The sequence below is a fragment of the Arachis ipaensis genome, chromosome B04 (assembly GCF_000816755.2).
Source record: "Arachis ipaensis cultivar K30076 chromosome B04, Araip1.1, whole genome shotgun sequence".
Lineage (NCBI taxonomy): Eukaryota > Viridiplantae > Streptophyta > Magnoliopsida > Fabales > Fabaceae > Arachis > Arachis ipaensis.
In genome coordinates, this window is record NC_029788.2 from 16,983,558 (window position 1) to 17,003,318 (window position 19,761).

Here is a 19,761-nt window from a genome sequence, read left to right on the forward strand (position 1 = left end):
CCTTCTTTTTTTTCGCGTTCTTCGAAACCAGACACCGAAAACGATAAAAAAATATATTTAAAATGTACCATTGTTAGAAGAGTCGTTGAGATTCTTCAAGTGCTTGAAAGGAGTGTAAGAATTATCCGCCAAGACGCGCTTAAAGGAACTCTGCGGCTTCGGTTCGGAATGTAAATAACACGAACTCGAAGGTGATTTCTTGTTACGGTTACGGATTCTTCTGCGGTTCATTGCGGTTAAGAAGATGGAGATTGCTGTTACAGTCGCAATTATGAATGCCGCTCGCATCTTGTTTCCGTTGTTCATTTCGTTTCGTTGCTCTCTAAACTCTTCTTCTTTCTCTTTTTTGTTTTGCTTCTTCTTCTTCTTCTTCTTCTTCTTCTTCTTCTTCTTCTTCTTCTTCTTCTTCTTCTTCTTCTTCTTCTTCTTCTTCTTCTTTTTCATCATCGTCATTATCTTTTTTTTATTTCTTATTTATCTTTTGCTTCTTATTTTACCTTCTCAAGTTTCTTCTTATTTTACTTTCTTATTAAGAACAAAAACAAAAAAGAATCAAACAAAGAAAAATAAGAAACACATAATGCTCCAAGATTACTAGGAAGAAGATGAAGCTACACTCATTCAACTAAAAGAAAGAAGGAAATAAGAAAAAAAAAGAAGAAGAAAAAAATACAGCATTAAAGAAAAATATTTTTGTGTATTTGTAGCAAAATTTCGATGTAAAAACTAAAAAAATTATGTGTTATTGTTAAGAAATTTTGGTGTATTTTTATTCTGATAAGTTCTGCACAATGTAAAACTTTTTCTCTTCCTCCTCCTCATCTTTTATTGCTTCTTCTTGTTTATCTTTTTCTTATTTCATTTTCTTATAATTCTTCTTATTTCATTCTTTTAAGAGGAATAAAATAAAAAAAAGAAGAAAAATCAATACTGCAAAATTATTAGAAATGAAGAAAAGGAGGAAAAGAAAAAAGCGCAACAATAACAACAACAATAAAAGAACAATGATGGAGAAAAAATACACAAAAAAGAATAAGATCCAGTCTTTGTTTGTGTGCTTATTTTCGAACTAAGTTTATGTATTGCAATCATTAAGTAAGTTTGGTGCATTTCTGAGTTAATTGAGGTGGATTCTGGATTTAATTTCAGAGTTAATTGAGGTGCATTCCGAAAGCAGCCTCACAGTGTACCTTATTTAGATTCAAAATGTAACGAAATTAAATATAAAATGCACTGAAATTACTTAATGATAAACCTCTTAAAAACTTGTGTCACAATTAAAAAATTTCAATGTTATTTCCTGATAAATTTTGCATAACTCAAAACTCTTCTTCCTCCTCCTTCTTCATCATTATCATCTTCTTTTTTTTTTCTTATTCATCTTCTTCTTATTTTACTCTCTTAATAAAAATAAAAAAATTCAAACAAAAAATACATATTGTTGCAAAATCAATATGAAGAAGAGGAGGAAAAGAAAAAAAATGTAGCAAGTCAGAAACAACAACAACAGCAATAAAAGAATGAGGATGAGGGTGAAACACGCGAAGAGGAAGGAATCCGAAGAAAAAAGAGGAGGAATGCAAAGAATAAGGAGAAGAAGAAGAAGGAGGAGGAGGACAAGAAACGCAGGATACGAACGTTGGAAGAGGAACGTGAAGAAGAAGGAGGAACACGAAGAAGAACGACGTAATTTTACGCGCATGTTATGTAAGTAGGCTTTGTTGAGTTAGGGTTAACTTTATTGGACTTAGTTGACAAAAAGGCTTGGATGTATAATGAAACTGTAAAGATAATTCCATATATGAGTCTTTATCTAAAAAATTATTTATAATATTTTTAGAGTATTTACCCATTTTGGTCCTCAAAGAATTTCGGACCAGACACTTTAGTCTCCAACAAAAATTAATTACTCAATTAGTCCCTAACAATTAATTCCGTCAGCCACCTAGGTCCTTGGCTCTGTCAACTCTAACGGAAGACAAAATGGTTCCTAACAACTCTAACAGGGGACAAAATGATCCCTGACAACTCCAACAGGGACAAAATGATCCCTGATCCCTTTGTTCGAAAACGACACTATTCTTCCTTAATTTTCATCATATCTCGTATAACCCTAACATTCATACTCTCTTTCTTCACCTTCACACTCTTCTTTTCCATCCTTTCCTTCTTCCTCTTCAACTTCAAGATCAAGCCATTGTGTAATTGCCATGTGTGTCGCACCTACCTCAATATGTCTTGGACCACACACTTTCTAAATCTCTGTGGCTGGTACCCCCACCTCCTCCACACTTCACCCACCAGAAGCATCCACTTCCACGTCTTCGATAACAACATCACCTCTAACCCTGACAACGTCCACCACATCCTCAAGACCAAGTTTCACAACCACCCCAAGGGCACGTCTCTCTCTACTCATAGGCAAGTAATATGGATTGTTCGACATTAGGACATCATGAGAAGATATTCTCCTTCGACATCATATGCAAATTCTCATTTGAAATGGACCACGAGTGCTCCATTCCTTCTTTTTTGAAGTCCAAGTTGATAGACTACTTTGACCTCGCATCCAAACTATCAGTAAAATGAGTAATATCGCCGTTGTCGCTCATATAGAAACTGAAACGATTACTGAACATTGGTTTGGAGAAAAAGTTGAAGGAAGCAATCGAAGTGGTGGACAATGTGGTCATGCAGATGATAGGGCAGAAGAGGAGGGAGATGGTGACGACGATGACGAGTCTTAACAAATCAGATTTGCTGTCTAAATTCATGGAATCCATCGAAGACGACAAGTACTTGAGAGACATAGTCATTAGTTTCCTGAGTATGAATTGGTTGAAAACAAGTTGAGGATTTTTCTTCTTGTGAACATTGAAGTTGCAGAATGTGCATTGTGTAATTTGAAGTTATAGTGTTAGACTGTTAGTGTTATGCGAGATATGATGGAAATTGGGAGAGAACAATGTCATTTCCGAACAGATGAGGTCAGAAACCATTTTGTCCTATGTTAGAGTTGTCATGGACTATTTTATCCTCCGTTAGAGTTGACGGAGTAAATGACCTAAGTGACTAACGGAGTTAATTGTTAGAGACTAATCGAGTATTTAGTTTTAGTTGAAAACTAAAATATCTGGTTCGAAATTTTTTAAAGAACAAAATGGATAAATACTCATATTTTTAATAGACGCTACTAAAGCACTTATCAACAACATTTCTTTTAAATAAGAAAAAGATTTTTTTTTAAACATATAATTTTGGTATTTGAAATTATTTTTTAATAAATTGTTTTTATTTTTCATTAGTTTGGTACCCATAAAAATAATAACACATATAAAATAATTTTAATATATATATAAATGACTCTTTTCATTTTTATTTTTTGATTTTTAATGTATTTTTTATTCCAGTAGATCTAGGATTAATAAATTATTGTATATTATACACACAACAAAATTTGAACTTGTTAAATAGACAAGTAAAATGACCACTCGACTAATCTAAATTAGTTAATAATCCATTCAAGCAAATTCTATTTTCTGTATATAAATGTAACAACTTAATATTAAGTACTTGTTTGGGCACCATTATTTTGATAAAGATCTTTTTTCAATTAAAAAAAGATTTTTTTATTTTTAATATATTTGATAAATTTTTAATAATAAAAATAAAACACTAAAAAATAAAAAAAAATATTTTTTTTTTGAAAAACTACAATTTACATCTTTTTTAAAAGATTTTTTTCTTTAAAAAAAGATATTTTTTATCTAATAAATAAATAAATAAATATTTTTATATTATTATATCTAAAAATTTAAAAAAAAATAACTCAAAAAAAATCTTTTCTTAAAAACTAATAAAAAAACTAATCCAAACAAGTTCTTAATTCTTAATGGAGTTTAGATATGTGATAATTTATTTATTAACTTGCTGAAACCGAAAACATTGTGAGAAATAAATTAAAAAAATCTTCTGAATAAGGGTGGAAAATTCGGATGGAGTGATGGACTATCAAACGTTCAAAATTGAAATTTGTCATTTTTTAAAAATCTGATAATTAATTAAGAATAAAATCTATTTAATTTAACTCTAATATTTTCAAGAAAAAAACCTCTAATATTTTTATTCTCGGTTTATAACGACATATAAATATTTAATAATATAGTTATCTGAAAAAAAGATAAGATTAAAATAAACAAAAAAGAATCCAATGGGACCATCCGGCCATGAGGTCAGTTAAACTTAAATCTTAAAACTTAAACTGCTGTATCAGGATTCAGGAAGTGACGAAAACTGTCGTTCTGAGCACTATGCTATCTATGTATGATAGATATATTTGGAAAGATAGATAGATAGATAGTAACTATAAACATCTCTCATAATCAAGAACAATATTATATTATTATTGTAGAAGATCAACCAAGATAACATAAAAATTTTCGGCAAAGAAACCTTGCATCTCATCTTCATCTGCAAATTCTGGGACACATCGAAGGCCAGACATGGCCGTGAATACATCGGAGCTTGTTGCCAAGCTCACCCCGGAAACTCAACACTTCAGCCTTGACTCTCTTCTCCGCTTTTGTACCTCCAACGTTTCTGGGTTTCCTCCTTCACCCTCCCATTTCAATGTCTCACAGGTTCGCTTCGATCCTCTTTCTTTGCTTTTGGGTATGCTTCTTTTGGATTGAACTTTTGTTTTTTAGCTCTTGCTTTTGATGGTAAATTAAGGGGTTGAATTGTTGCAGTTTGGGCATGGACAGTCCAATCCAACGTACCTGATCGAAGTTGGTTCTGTGGGGTCACCTTTGAAACGATATGTTCTCAGAAAGAAGCCTCCAGGGAAATTGCTGGCGTCAGCTCATGCGGTCGACAGAGAATTTCAGGTTCTTTTTCTTTTCACTATTCATCTTTATTCTGGAGATGAAAGTATTGCCAGTGAAGAAAACTAGGAAGTTTTTTAAGTGAATCTAGTTGGCACTGATGATGAGTAAGGCTAACTAAAATGGCTATTTTGTTAATCAGAGTGAAAAACAATTGATTTACCTGTTGTGTGGTACCTATGCTGCAAAAATATGAAAATTGGAAAAAATTAGTCGCAAACTTAAGAAGTTGCATGATTAAAATGTATTATTTTTGCATCATAGCTGTTTATTTTCCTCCAACTCACAGGTTCTTAAAGCGTTAGGCACTCATACTCAAGTTCCAGTTCCTAAAGTTTTCTGCTTGTGCGATGATCCAAATGTTATTGGAACAACATTTTATATCATGGAGTTTTTGGAGGGGCGTATATTTATTGACCCCAAGCTACCGGTATGATTTGCATGCCAGTTATGTTCAGTCTTCTCTGCTTCAATCTGTGATTTCTGAATTATGTTGTATCAATGTATCAGGGTGTGGCACCGGCGAGGAAAAGGGCAATATACCTGGAAACTGCTAAAACCTTAGCTTCCTTACATTCTGCCAATGTGGACTCCATTGGTTTGGGAAAATATGGGCGGCGAAATGATTATTGTAAAAGACAGGTAAATAAGTCATTTAAATGATTAAACATTCAATTGCCTGGTTATTTAGCTAGGCTTCGAATCAAACTAGTTTTAGATAACCAAGTTTTACCAATAATGGAAAGCCTGATTGTTTTAGATTGAGAGGTGGGCTAAGCAATATGTTGCCTCAACTAGTGAGGGGAAACCTGCAAGAAATCCGAGAATGTTTGAACTGATTGATTGGCTACAACATCACATACCACCTGAAGATTCCTCAGGAGCAACAGCTGGCTTGGTTCATGGAGATTTTCGTGTGGACAATCTGGTATTCCACCCCACTGAGGTAAGATGCATATAGTAAGGATATATAATTAACTTAATTTTGTTGAGTGAAAAACGTTTTTCTCTCTGGACATGGTTAAGACAAAATTAGAATACAATAACCATAGTGGTAAAGGAAAGTGAAAATTTATGTTGTTCATGTATAGATTATCATTCGGGATTTATAACAAAGACATCTTTACATAAGGCTTATGCCTGGTGAATCTTTTTTCATCTGCAGGATCGAGTAATTGGTGTACTTGACTGGGAACTTTCTACCCTTGGTAACCAAATGTGTGATGTTGCATATAGCTGTATGGTATGTCTCTATATTGATGTTTGTGTCAAGATTTGAGCCTTGAATTGTATGCACTGCATGGTAGTTTTGCACCTTATCTTATGTATACAATCTCAACAGTTGGTATTGTGTGAGTTTTTAAAGCTAATCTTAATAACAATCATAGTATCACATTATGTAGGTTGTTCGTTAATTAGATTACCAGTGAAGTTCACTGTATCTTTCTTTTGCAGTCGTACATTGCAGATATTGGGCCTGACAAAGTACGAGAAGGCATGGAACGTGGATTACCAGAGGGAATTCCTTCACTGCCGGAATATTTGGCTGAATACTGCTCAGTGGCAGTACGTGCTAAAACACTAATATTCATTGTTGTATATGCTCAATTTGGAATTATTTTTATCACCTATTCGATGTTCTTTTATAGACTAAGGATATTGATTTCGGGCTGTCACCTTTGAAACTTGTATATTTTCATCTACATGTTATTCCATAGCTGAATTTTGCATCATATAATACTTATCTGATGTCTGACGATAGTCAAATGAAGTAGTTGCTGATTTTGTATCCTACATTTATCTATGCTAATAAATCTCTAACGGACAAGTTTTGGATGTCAGGGAAGAAAATGGCCCATTGCTGAGTGGAGGTTCTATGTTGCCTTTTCTTTCTTTCGAGGGGCTTCAATTTTTGCGGGAGTATATAGCAGATGGGTTAAGGTATGTAAAAGATGCCATTGGCATTGAAGTTTAAGATTAAATATTTTACTGAATCTTTTCGTGCAATGCAGGGTAATGCATCAGGAGGTGAGCGTGCTCGACACGCAGGGGTACTTGCAGATGGTCTTATAGATGCTGCTTGGAACTTTATCGAACAGAAATCTGTACTTCCTCAGCATCCTCCATCCGGTAGCTATACTGCTTAAATATTATAGGGTCTTATATGCAATTTAGTTTACTTTATTGGAAGGTAATCATATTAGAAACAGTTACTATCACTACCCCAATAGCTGAGGCTTTCTTACTCTTAACAAATCAGATGTGAATGCACAAGCCCATTCAAAAGAGTTGGTGGAAGGGAACGACATGCAGGGCCTATCAAGTGGGGGGAAGTTTGTTCCTAGTCAAAAGATTTTGACATTAAGGAACAAACTAATCAAGTTCATGGAGGAACATATATACCCCATGGAAAATGAATTCAACAAACTCGCCCAGTCAGAATCACGTTGGACTATTCATCCGGCTGAGGAGAAGTTAAAGGAGATCGCAAAGAAAGAAGGCTTGTGGAACTTATGGATTCCTGTATGCTTCTAATTCTGCTCTTCTGTAATATATTTCTTCTGTATGTTGTTATTTCACAAGCATCTAGCATTCTCTCATTTGATTTTGATATATAATAGCTTCCTCTACATCTTAAGTAATAGGCATAGAATTGTTTGCTAGACCTTGTTATGACCAGTTTTCTAGTGAAATGCTGTTAATAATAAGTTAAAAATTGAAGGTTTCTGATGTAATGCACTCGACTTCGTACAAGTTCAATCCTTATACTATGTGTTTAGACAGATGATACCTATAACTTTTAGCTCAAGCCTGATTGTACATTGAAATATTCGATTTGAGTGCCAATTCGGAAGTTTCAGAATCAGAAAACTATTATGTTATAGCATACCATCAAAATGGTTAGATGGTCATTTTCCTTTTGCAGAAGGCATAGCATAAAATAATAGAATGTAAAACTATATGTCTTAGCACATAAAGCTTTGAAAGATAGATCCAATTTGGAGTTTGTTGTCTGTGATTACTTTTTAACTTCTAATAGTTTCACATTTTGGTATTAGCATCTTGTTAAGGATAAATTCTGAGTAGATCTGTTCTAAAATTTTTTATGCAGCGCGATAGTGCTGTAAGGGCAAAAAATATACTCTTTGGTGGGAGAAATAGTGATCTCTCCAGTGATGCAAATGACTTGTTATTGGGTGCTGGTCTCACAAATCTGGAATATGGATACCTTTGTGAGATTATGGGTCGTTCTGTTTGGGCCCCACAAGTATTTAACTGTGGTGCACCTGACACAGGTAATATGGAGGTAAGATATAACTTGAAGGTTTCTTAAGGTTGGTCCATAGTCGATCAACTTTAATTTGATTCCATTGTGGGTGATAAGCACTTCTCTCTACCTACTTTGCATATTTATTGGAGCTAGCTAACATGTTATTTTGCATATTAGGTGTTACTTCGCTATGGAAACAAAGAACAAATGCAAGAATGGCTTATTCCTTTGCTTGAGGGGAAGATTAGATCTGGATTTGCTATGACAGAACCACGTGTTGCGTCTTCTGATGCAACGAACATTGAGTGTTCTATCAAAAGGTGAGAATATTCGAAACTATAAATGCATTATGGAATTAACAAAGAAAGCATAGATTTGAGCCAAGCTGCTTGATTTTTTAATTATTCTTTTTCTTTTAAAGACAAGGAGATTCATATATTATCAATGGGACAAAATGGTGGACAAGTGGCGCTATGGATCCCCGATGCAGAATTCTCATAGTCATGGTGAGTATTTAGTTGAAAGTTATTGCATTAGGTGTATGCTATTCCTATCAATCATGAGTGACCAAAACATATGCACAGGGGAAAACTGACTTCAATGCAGCAAAGCATAAACAGCAATCTATGACCTTAGTGGACACCCAGACTCCTGGTGTTCGAATAAAGAGACCCTTAATGGTGTTTGGATTCGATGATGCACCGCATGGACACGCCGAAGTAACATTCGAAAATGTTCGTGTGCCAGCAGAAAATATTATACTCGGAGAAGGACGTGGATTTGAGATTGCTCAAGTAAGTTGAGGAATGCTTCCTTTTTAATTATTACCAGCATCTGATGTTGCTTAGAACTCTATTGTCCACAAACCTTAGCATCTTTCGGAGGCAATAATACCATTCAAAGGTGTCTAAGTTGTATCAAAGTGAGCATATTCGATGTTGCTGATGTTTGACATCATGATCTTCCGAATGGAAAAATTAGTTTTAATGTATCCTCTAGAAGATATTATATTTTGCATTACTTGCGATATATCAGACACACTAAATATTTCCTCTGTTGCGGACTTGCAGGGTAGGCTAGGTCCAGGAAGGCTGCACCATTGCATGAGACTGATAGGCGCTGCCGAGCGAGGAATGCTTTTGATGGCTCAAAGAGCTCTTAATAGAAGAACATTTGGGAAGTTGATTGCTCAACATGGTTCATTTCTTTCAGATATGGCAAAGGTATCCCTATTGAGCAAATCCATGGTGTCGTGTTTAAAAGCAATAATCTAGGAGTGTCAAAAATACTTAATAAGATTTCCTAACAGGATTATCGCCAATAATATAGAATACTTAATAAGATTGCTACTTTTTAAATTGATGATTATGCTAACAATCATAATTTTTTTCTTAGCTAATAATTAAAATTATCATTGTTAATGATGAGAGGATTGTCAAGTTGGTGATACTCTACATTGCCTTAGAAATCTGAATTGTTAGTAAAGAGGGAAAATTGTAGATGTAGGTAACTTAAAGAGAGTATTAACACTTAACAGTAATCTGATAGATTGCTCTTACAAAACGATCTCATATAGTTTTAACATTACATAAACTCTATACTTATTTCGTTTTCTGTTGTTCAGTGCCGTATAGAGCTCGAAAAGACCAGATTGTTGGTGTTAGAAGCAGCTGACCAGCTTGATAAGCATGGAAACAAAAAAGCTAGAGGGATACTAGCAATGGCCAAGGTAAGTTCTCATTCCCATTTGCAATAATTATTAAGATTTTTCACTTTATGTTGGTTTTCTTTCGACGCTGTGCTTTGTTTTCGAGCAGGTAGCCGCACCAAACATGGCGCTGAAGGTGCTTGACATGGCCATTCAAGTGCATGGAGCAGCTGGTGTGTCGTCTGACACAGTCCTATCACAACTGTGGGCCGCCGCACGGACGCTGAGAATTGCTGATGGTCCGGATGAAGTACACTTGGGTACCATTGCCAAGTTAGAACTTCAAAGAGCCAAGCTTTGAGAAAGTGAAATTTTTTCAACATACAATCACCAAATGCAAACCCCATAGAAGAAGAAAGAAAGGAAAGCAGTAGGTTAAGCAAGGAAGATTCACAATCCCTCAAATCTTTTTTTTGTTTTTTTCATTTTTAAGTTCTAGACACTATTAAAAAAGGGTGGTTGTGAATGTTTTAGATTATTATGCATTAAATGTAATTCAGGAGTATGTAATATATTTCAGAGTAATGTGTATGAATGTTGTTCACAATAAGTTTCCCAATTGTGTATGGGGTTTGTTAATACTCTATGATGGAATATCAATAAATTATACTTTGGTGTAAATATCTATACAAGTTTGAAAGCTTGGTTTTTATTCTTGAAATCATAATTTGAGATGCATAAACTGCAATTCAAATTGTAAATCATAGTATATTATCATGGTGCAGAATGTTCCTTATCAAAATAGCCATATATTATGCAACTGCCATTGGCTGGCAAATTTCTATAACCGATTTCAACCTCCTTGTTAATTTGTTTTCCTATCTTTACACATTGAACTCCATGATTCAAGGAGCTCCTCTAGATTTCATCATTTTTAACCATTGTTTTTCAACAATTGTTGTTACATAAATATGCCAAGTTTAGCATTTGGGTAAAAATAGACATATTGTGGTGTATACCACTCGATGTTTAAATAGCAAGCGATAATTAAGTTCATCAAATCACAAGTTCACTAGGGCATTGATAAGCACTGCCCAAGGAACATTTTCTTTGATCTTTTTCATTAGCATTTTTATTTTAGGAAAAACAAAATGGCGGAAGGTAGTAACGGAGACCAGAAGAAGAAACTGGCCATTATTAGCATCTCCATGATCCTTCTTGTGGCCATGATCGCGTCGGTGGCGATCGGCATAACCAGCCACCGAGAAAAAGGATCAAAGGGCAGAGAAGACGACGAGGAGGAGCCCCACGTTGCAAAATCTCAGAAGAATGTAGAGGTGATTTGCCAATCCACGGAATACAAAGAAACATGTGAAAAGAGTCTTGCAGATGCATCAACCAAAACCTCAGACATGAAAGAACTCATAAAAGCAGCATTTAACTACACAACGGTTGAGTTAGCGAGTCACATTGAAAACTCAACTTTATATCAAGAATTGGGAAAGGACAACATGACAAAACAAGCCTTGGACATATGCAAAGAAGTGTTGGGCTATGCGGTTGACGACATGCAAAAATCAATTGATAAAATGGACAAATTTGAATTAAGCAGAATCAATGAATATGCATATGATATCAAGGTTTGGGTGGCAGGCACCATTACCCACCAGCAAACATGCTTAGCCGGCTTCGATAACACGACGACAAAAGCCGGCGAAACCATGGCCAATGTGCTCAAAACCTCCCTAGAACTTAGTAGCAATGCCTTGGACATGATCAACGGAATATCCAAGGTACTCAAGCAATTCGACTTCAGCTCGCTAACCGCCGCTAGTAGTACTAACCATAGGAGGCTTCTTGATGAAGAAACCTCCCATTCTAAGGATGGGATTCCTTCATGGGTGGGTGAAAGCCAAAGAAAGCTTATTAAGGCGGGTCCGACCGGCGGCATTGGTGGCATTGTTGGACAGCCTAATGCAGTTGTGGCTCAAGACGGCAGTGGACAGTTTACAACACTCACCGATGCTCTTAAAACCGTGCCAAAGAAGAACTCAAGTCCCTTCATAATTTACGTTAAGGCTGGCGTGTACAAAGAGTATGTCAATGTTGTCAAGAATATGGATCATGTCATAGTTGTTGGAGATGGCCCTGACAAAACTATATTCACCGGTAGCAAGAATTATGTGGATGGTGTCCAAACTTATAACACCGCAACCTTCGGTAAGCCTTGAACTTTACAATTAGGTGGAAATTCATAATTTGTTTTCGTGCGAAGTTGATAATTGAGAATTGTTATATGATAATTTAGTCAAATCTGTTAAATCATCTAAACATGTATTGTTTCTGGTAAAGGTGTGAATGCTGCCAACTTCATGGCGAAGAATATCAGATTCGAGAACACAGCAGGGGCAGAAAAGCACCAAGCTGTGGCACTCAGAGTAACAGCAGACCAAGCCGTGTTCTACAACTGCCACATGGACGGTTTCCAAGACACGCTTTACGTCCAATCCCAACGCCAATTCTACCGTGACTGCACCATAACAGGCACCGTAGACTTCGTATTCGGCGATGCAGTTGGAGTCTTCCAAAACTGCAAGCTACTAGTCCGAAAGCCGTTATCCAACCAACAATGCATGGTCACAGCAGGTGGCAGAACCAAAGTTGACAGCCCAACTGCATTGGTTTTCCAGAGCTGCTACTTCACCGGAGAGCCTCAACTTGCCACGTTGAAAACCAAGATTTCATTCTTGGGTAGGCCATGGAGGATATACTCCAAGGTGGTGATCATGGACTCCATCATTGATGATATCTTTGTGCCTGAAGGATATATGCCATGGATGGGAAGCGCGTTCAAGGACACGTGTACGTATTATGAGTATAACAACAAGGGTCCTGGTGCTGACACGTCGAAGAGGATTAACTGGCCTGGGTTTAAGGTCTTGAATTCTCTTGAAGCCATGAGTTACTATCCTGGAAGATTCTATGAGCTTGCTAATTCAACTGATCGTGATGGTTGGATCATTAACTCTGGTGTTCCGTACAGTCTTGGTCCCTTGCTTGCCACCACTAACGCCGGCACCACCGCTACACCTGTCCCCACTATCGTAACTGCCATGCCCGCAGCCACACGCGTTATTTCTGCAGCCAAAACCACAGCCTCAGCACCCGCCGCTGCCACCACTGCATAACTCAAGGTTTTGGAATTATACCTAAAGAAAGTGATCAAGTGTGCAACCAATGGTTATGTACAATACATTTGTGTGTTTCTTTATTTAGTAGCTAATTGACCAAAACACTTGGTCAAATACATATATTAATATATAAATAGTGCGTGTTATATGTCAAATTAGAATGAAATTAAGTCTATTTATTTGTAGGTAGCAAAATATTATGATTTTTATAAATGTCTATAATTTATTTTCGTTTTGAAAGCCATGTAATTAAGCAACAAATCAACAATATTATATTGCACCAAAAAGCAACAATATTATATATCAATTAAGCTATATGTACACTAAAATTAGTCATTAAAATTAATTATTAGTATAAAATATAAACTTTATTCGATTAGACAAAAATACTCTTTTAAATCAATCAAACTTTAGAATTTAACTAATCCTAATTTTATATTTTCAAATAAAATTAAAAGTGTTCGTTTAACTGAATTTCAAAAACCCTCTCTTGAATCTGTTCTTCTTTCCTCTTCCTATTCTCTCCCTCTCTCTCCTGCTGGAACTCGATCTCTCTCATCTGTCTCGACATCGCACTCAAGCTCTCTTTCTCGTCTCTGGTCTCGTAATCAAGGTCGTCATCCCTCTTCTCGTCTCCGAAACTGGTCGTCGTCGTTGCTCTCTGTCTCGTCATTATTTTGCACACAGTCGTGCGCCTTCGTTGCGCTCTCCATCGCCGGCGGCAGAAGCAGTAGGTTCTGGGGCTTGTTGTCTTCTTGCTTCGAGTCTCGCCGTCAGCTTCCTTCGTGCAATCAGAAGCTGCTTCATGATTTGGTGAGTTCTAACAAATTTCTCTGTTTCTTTCATCTATAATCGAGAGCTTCATCATTTTTCATATGACCGGGCTTATAACTGGAGAATATATTTATGTCACTGTCTCAATTTTCCTGATCCCCAAATTTCTCCATAGTTTATTTCTCTCCACGAAGAGAAAGGATTTGTTTATTATACATGGTATTCATGTACTGAACTTGGTAGTAGAAGATTTAAAGTTATTACTGTGTGCTTGTTCAATTTTCATTCAAGGAAAAAAGAACGTGTTTCTAAGGCTCTCTTCTTTTTTGCCACTGCACTGATTTATGCCTTCGTGTTATCTTTCAGTGGTCTTGCTAGTGGATCACATTCAAGGTTGTATATTGTGCCTCTAAAGTTAGGTTCACCTCAAGAAATTTTTGAAAACTTGTGGAGGCTTTTTGGAAGGGTTGTGTATATTGTAGTTTTCCTGACAATGTATCCTAGAAAAAATTTTTTTCATTTGAGGCCCATATTTTGAATTGGTTAGTTTATCTGTTTCTCATGCCTTGTAATTATTACTAACATATATATATTATAGATCTTCAGTTTCAAGTACCCAATTTTGACTAGAATAAATAGATGTTAATTTTACCGTCAGCTTCGTTTATTTATTTTCAAATTATGTTTTTCCCTTCTCTTGTATTTTCTTAATAAATAGCACCTTTTAATGACCCGAATACTTTGTATTCTAAGCTCTCTACATGTGAAATTGGTTTTGTTTGTTTTTGCATAGAACTATTTTTGTCATGTTTATCAGGGAAGAAAAGAAATTGGGGTGATTTGTGTATAATGTTAATATTGTCGTTCTTGTTAATTTTGTATAATTGAACCATCATTTTAGTTATGCATTCATGGGCAACTCCTATTTCCTTTCTCCTTGATGCCATGCTTTGGAGTACTAACTAAATTCTAAAGCTTTATTGAAACCTTCTTTTCTTCTTTTTCTTGTTTAGAAAATTATAAACCTGGTGTCGAGTTCTAGGAAATAACTATATATCTAAAATTTGAAATCATCATCATCTACAAGAAACTAATGCTTACTACCACTACAAGAAAAAGCAATATTTGTAACAAAAAAAATTGTTACAAAAAATCAAAATTTTGAAACAAAAATATTTTGTAACAAAAAAAGGGGCCGTTGCAGTATGTCCCATTACAAGAAGTTTTTGTAATAAAAAATGGAATTGTTACAATTCAAAGTGATATTTTGTAACAAATTTTTCTGATACAAAAAATCAGAAGTCGTTACAAAAGTGGTAACAATATTTGACCTTTATTTACTTACCATTCATTTGCAAATTTGCTTATAGAATGTTATTATTATTATTACACACATATATATAGCCATCCATGTGTTGGAGGTGGGTGGATAGTGTACCTAAATCTATGCCATTTAAGCAAATTGCTTTGATGCTACCCTAGACTGGCATTTTCAGTTGCATTTGGCATTTACTTTTCTTGCCATGTAACTTATTCTCAGTTGCTACTGTCTGATTGTTGGTTGAATAGTGTATGTTTCATTCTCTCCCTTTGATCATCCTTTATTTCTTTTGCCTTTCTTTTTGTATAGTTGGAATTTTTGATTCTTTGAGAGCAGTTGTTAAGAGTTTGTGGTTGCTGAATTGTATTAGCGTGTGAACATTCCAAGATTTATGGCCATCTGAACTAGGATTACCTTACAATAAAAATATATAGAACTTTCTTTTGTCTAAGATGTCACATAAAATAGGGTAAAGCTTTAGGGGAAAAAAGAAGTAAATCATTTCTAAACAATTTTGCAAACTTCAGCAGAATTAAATGGCATTCTCTCATTTTCTAATGAGCAGCAGTACTTGTTTATTTTAGGAACACTTAGGGGCCATTTTTTGTCCTTCTAAACTTTTTGACGAAATACCTAAAAAATAGTGATGTCCTTCTACAGTAGCTTTTAAATGAATATTTGAGAGTAACTTTTTCTTTTTGGTACAATGGGAGTAACTGTAGAAGCTATTTATTTGTTGATAAACCATTGCATGATCTTCATCAAAATTACAAAGAATTGCTGTTGCCATAATTTTTTGTGTAATTTATATTAGTTGAAAATCACTTTCACTTCTGCAAGTAGTGTTTTTATGTTCAAGCACAAGAGGCTATGACTTGATAATATAAATATTGTATCATAATCTTGATACCTTGTATATATCGGTTAATCCTGCTCTTGTTTTCTGTTAATCTTTTTTCTTTCATGTCTCCTACGATGGCTTTACATTTCGATCGTAAATTTATGTTATGTAGAACAAGACTTTGTTGTTGATGGAATATATTTCTGGTATTATTATAAGAATTTAACATTACAGTTTGTTCCCCAATGTTTTTTCAACCAAAAAAAAAAAAAGATTCCCCCTTCTTTTTTTTTTAATAAATGCGATTGCTCTTATAATCCGCTTTTAGGGTACACACACATGTTCTATTATCCGTTAACAATTATTTATTCATGGAGATGAATTTTGAATAACTTGACTGTTTCAGGTATTGGCGAAACAAAGATGGTTATTGTTATGTCATGTTTTGAATGTGGTCACTGAACAAAAAATAAGGTCAACTTGCAATGACTCCTTCTCATTGAGGTAAATATTTGTCATGAAATTTCGTAGCAGACAACACGTTAGTTTATTAGTTATGTATTTTTAGTTTTTTACTGACTTCCTTAAGTTCCTTTCTAGCAGTAGCATCTATAGTTGCAAAGACGGTTCTCATGATGTTTTGAGAATCTCTAGTAAAACATCTCAAGCTAACATAGTATTGTACATTAAAATGTCTAGGTTTCTTTTATATATACTATTTAATGCATACATTTCGCCAAGTAGAAGAGCATAGTTTCTTTAATTCTTGCATATGTGGAAATAGAAGAGTTTTGTTAGGAGCTACATAGATGTTTGGTCTTTGGCTGATTATACCTTTTGCTAATTGAGTTTTTTTTAAGGGAATATTTTAATTTTCCCCCTTCTTTTTTTTTTAATAAATGCGATTGCTCTTATAATCCGCTTTTAGGGTACACACACATGTTCTATTATCCGTTAACAATTATTTATTCATGGAGATGAATTTTGAATAACTTGACTGTTTCAGGTATTGGCGAAACAAAGATGGTTATTGTTATGTCATGTTTTGAATGTGGTCACTGAACAAAAAATAAGGTCAACTTGCAATGACTCCTTCTCATTGAGGTAAATATTTGTCATGAAATTTCGTAGCAGACAACACGTTAGTTTATTAGTTATGTATTTTTAGTTTTTTACTGACTTCCTTAAGTTCCTTTCTAGCAGTAGCATCTATAGTTGCAAAGACGGTTCTCATGATGTTTTGAGAATCTCTAGTAAAACATCTCAAGCTAACATAGTATTGTACATTAAAATGTCTAGGTTTCTTTTATATATACTATTTAATGCATACATTTCGCCAAGTAGAAGAGCATAGTTTCTTTAATTCTTGCATATGTGGAAATAGAAGAGTTTTGTTAGGAGCTACATAGATGTTTGGTCTTTGGCTGATTATACCTTTTGCTAATTGAGTTTTTTTTAAGGGAATATTTTAAATTGGTTTGTAAAAAATAAAATAGTGAATTTAACTAGCTTTTTAATCAATTAATTAGTGATGATCATGCCATGACCAACTCTATTTGAAAATTTCACAGATTCGGTTTCTTTCTAATGAACTACTTAGAACTGCTTATCCAAAAATTCCTATCCTAGTCAAGTCAAGGCATTTAGAAGAGAATATGAACCCTTTTTTTTCGGCTTGTGAATGGAAATTTTGGTAGGATCCATCCAAATGATCATCTCCATTCACTACAATAGTTCAATGTAAATTGTATTGTAGATTTTGTAAAACGTTGTTAGTTTTAACTATAAAATGTAAAAAATGTATTATGAGATGATTGATTCAAGAGTAAACAAAATCTCTATGCATGATGATAGTTGACTGGTCTCACTTGGTATGTTCTAATTACAATGGAGCATGCTCAAATCAGTTATTGTTGTAAAGTTGTCGAGTATTTTACATTATATGGAAGGTTCTGAATAGCAGACTGGCGAAACAAAGTATCATACTGCTGCATTTATGAAGCATTTTTGTTTCTTAAATACAGATATATGAATCTCATTCTCTGCACACGCTCTAAATAGATAGATTAGGCACTTCAATGGCTGGAGAATTATGCAGAAAATATATATTGCACCATATCATATCAATCGAGGAAAATATTTAATTTGGTATCTTTTATCTAAGTAAACTTTTATGACATCGCCCATATCTATCCCACTGATAAACCCCAATTTTGTGGTTTATCTTGTGCTTATTTTGGGAGATTTTATCATCTCTTCTCACATTTATTCAATGAAATAGCTTGATTTTGTAATTCTCCTTGAATTTGTGCTTAAGTGTAAAAACATGCTTTTTATGCCCTTAAATTGGTAATTTTTATTCACCTTTGATTTCACTAGATGTCTTGATATGTTTGTTAGTGAATTCAGATTGAGAAGGGATAGGAATGGATCAAAGGAGTGAAGATAAAAGCATGCAAATTGGAGAAATCATGGAAAAATAAGGATTTGGAGTGCTTTCATGGACGTGCACGCGTGGATACGAAGTCACATGGCGACGCGTATGCGTACATGACGCGTACGCGTGGAATGGAAAAATGTCAAGCGACGCGTACACGTGACCCGTGCGTACGCGTCGATACTCGCACGTGACCTCATTAAAGTGAAAACGTTGGGGGCGATTTCTGAGCTGCTCATGCCCAAATCCAACTCATTCCTGAGACTATTTCATGCAGAATTCAAGCTTGGGCAAGGGGGGAACACTTAGTTAGTCATGATGAGCCTTTAGTTAGTTTTCTAGAGAGAGAAGAGAGAATTAGGTTAGGATTAGGTTAATTTCTCTTAGATCTAGATTTGATTCCTTGATTTCATCTTGTTTCCTTTACAATTTCTTGTTCTAATACTTCAACTCTTCTTGGTTCTTTTGTTAATTTCACTTTGATGCCTCTTTTATGTTCATGAATACTCATGTTGGATTTGAATATCCTTTAATGAAATTTGATGTTTGATGTCCTTTTATTGTTGATTTGAGTTGTGATTTTACTCTCCTTGCAATTGGTAGTTGGTAGATTTTACTATTTCTTGCACATTTACCATGCTTTCCTTTTATACCTTCCAAGTGTTTGACAAAATGCTTGGTTGGATGTTAGAGTAGATTTTGAGCATTCTTGGCTTGGAAAGAGTAATTAGGTAATCTTGAGTCATGAATACCCAACTTATGTTGGTGATCTAGAATTGTTAGTTAATATGATTTCTATTGACTCTAATCTCTTGCTAATTCAATTAGTGAGTTGATTAGGACTTTTGAATTGAGATTAGTTAGTCTTATTAGACTTTCTTCGAGTATGAGGATAATATGATACCTTCCTCCATCGTCGGGGATGACGTAATAAGATAAATTCTTGTTTATTATTATGATATGATTGATTAGTCTTATTTGGCGTTCTCCCTATGTGAAGATGACATGATACCTTCTGGCACGCTTTAAAAGCGTAGCCATATCCTCTCGTATACGGCTACGTTTAAAAGCGTGGCAATAGATAAAAGTGTGGCGACAAAAAAAGCGTGGCCATATGTCACTAAAAGCGTGGCGATAGAGCAACCAGCACACTAGCAGTTGTGACCCTTTCAAAAGCGTGCCGGTTGCTCAAAAAGCGTGGCGAAAAGCTATCGCTACGCTTTTTCCCACTTTTCGCCACGCTTTAAAAGCGTAGCAAAATCCTGGTTTTCTTGTAGTGTCCATTTGTTGGAGTTGACTAAATAAGTTGAATTAATCATTGTTTGACTAGGATAAAAAGCCTATATTCTCAATCTTTGCCATGAATGTCTCTTTTTATTAGTTGCTTTCTTTAAT

At 34.9% G+C, this 19,761-nt stretch overlaps 2 protein-coding genes across 3 annotated transcripts; both read left to right on the forward strand.

Moving 5' to 3' along the window:
• On the forward strand, positions 4,257 to 10,483 carry LOC107639030 (probable acyl-CoA dehydrogenase IBR3). 2 transcript variants are annotated; one of them, XM_016342440.2, is made up of 17 exons: positions 4,257 to 4,640; positions 4,749 to 4,886; positions 5,173 to 5,313; positions 5,394 to 5,525; positions 5,644 to 5,829; positions 6,049 to 6,126; positions 6,339 to 6,449; positions 6,726 to 6,824; positions 6,896 to 7,013; positions 7,144 to 7,406; positions 7,996 to 8,190; positions 8,332 to 8,474; positions 8,576 to 8,660; positions 8,739 to 8,948; positions 9,225 to 9,377; positions 9,779 to 9,883; positions 9,972 to 10,483. In XM_016342440.2, exons 1-17 carry the CDS (start codon positions 4,503 to 4,505, stop codon positions 10,161 to 10,163), a joined length of 2,487 nt encoding a protein of 828 aa, XP_016197926.1. In that variant the 5' UTR covers positions 4,257 to 4,502; the 3' UTR covers positions 10,164 to 10,483. The 2 variants fall into 2 exon arrangements, with proteins under 2 accessions (XP_016197926.1, XP_020976554.1); XM_021120895.1 differs by lacking the exon at positions 5,173 to 5,313.
• On the forward strand, positions 10,820 to 13,168 carry LOC107636174 (pectinesterase/pectinesterase inhibitor-like). Its single transcript, XM_016339698.2, has 2 exons — positions 10,820 to 12,022; positions 12,155 to 13,168. Exons 1-2 carry the CDS (start codon positions 10,954 to 10,956, stop codon positions 12,988 to 12,990), a joined length of 1,905 nt encoding a protein of 634 aa, XP_016195184.1. The 5' UTR covers positions 10,820 to 10,953; the 3' UTR covers positions 12,991 to 13,168.

Coding starts and splice junctions, on each gene's coding strand:
- LOC107639030 (XM_016342440.2), top strand. CDS start 4,503: ATGGCCGTGAATACATCGGAGCTTGTTGCCAAGCTCACCCCGGAAACT. Junction 5,830..6,048: donor TGGTATTCCACCCCACTGAG/GTAAGATGCATA, acceptor TTTCATCTGCAG/GATCGAGTAATTGGTGTACT. Junction 8,191..8,331: donor CTGACACAGGTAATATGGAG/GTAAGATATAAC, acceptor TTTGCATATTAG/GTGTTACTTCGCTATGGAAA.
- LOC107636174 (XM_016339698.2), top strand. CDS start 10,954: ATGGCGGAAGGTAGTAACGGAGACCAGAAGAAGAAACTGGCCATTATT. Junction 12,023..12,154: donor TTATAACACCGCAACCTTCG/GTAAGCCTTGAA, acceptor TTTCTGGTAAAG/GTGTGAATGCTGCCAACTTC.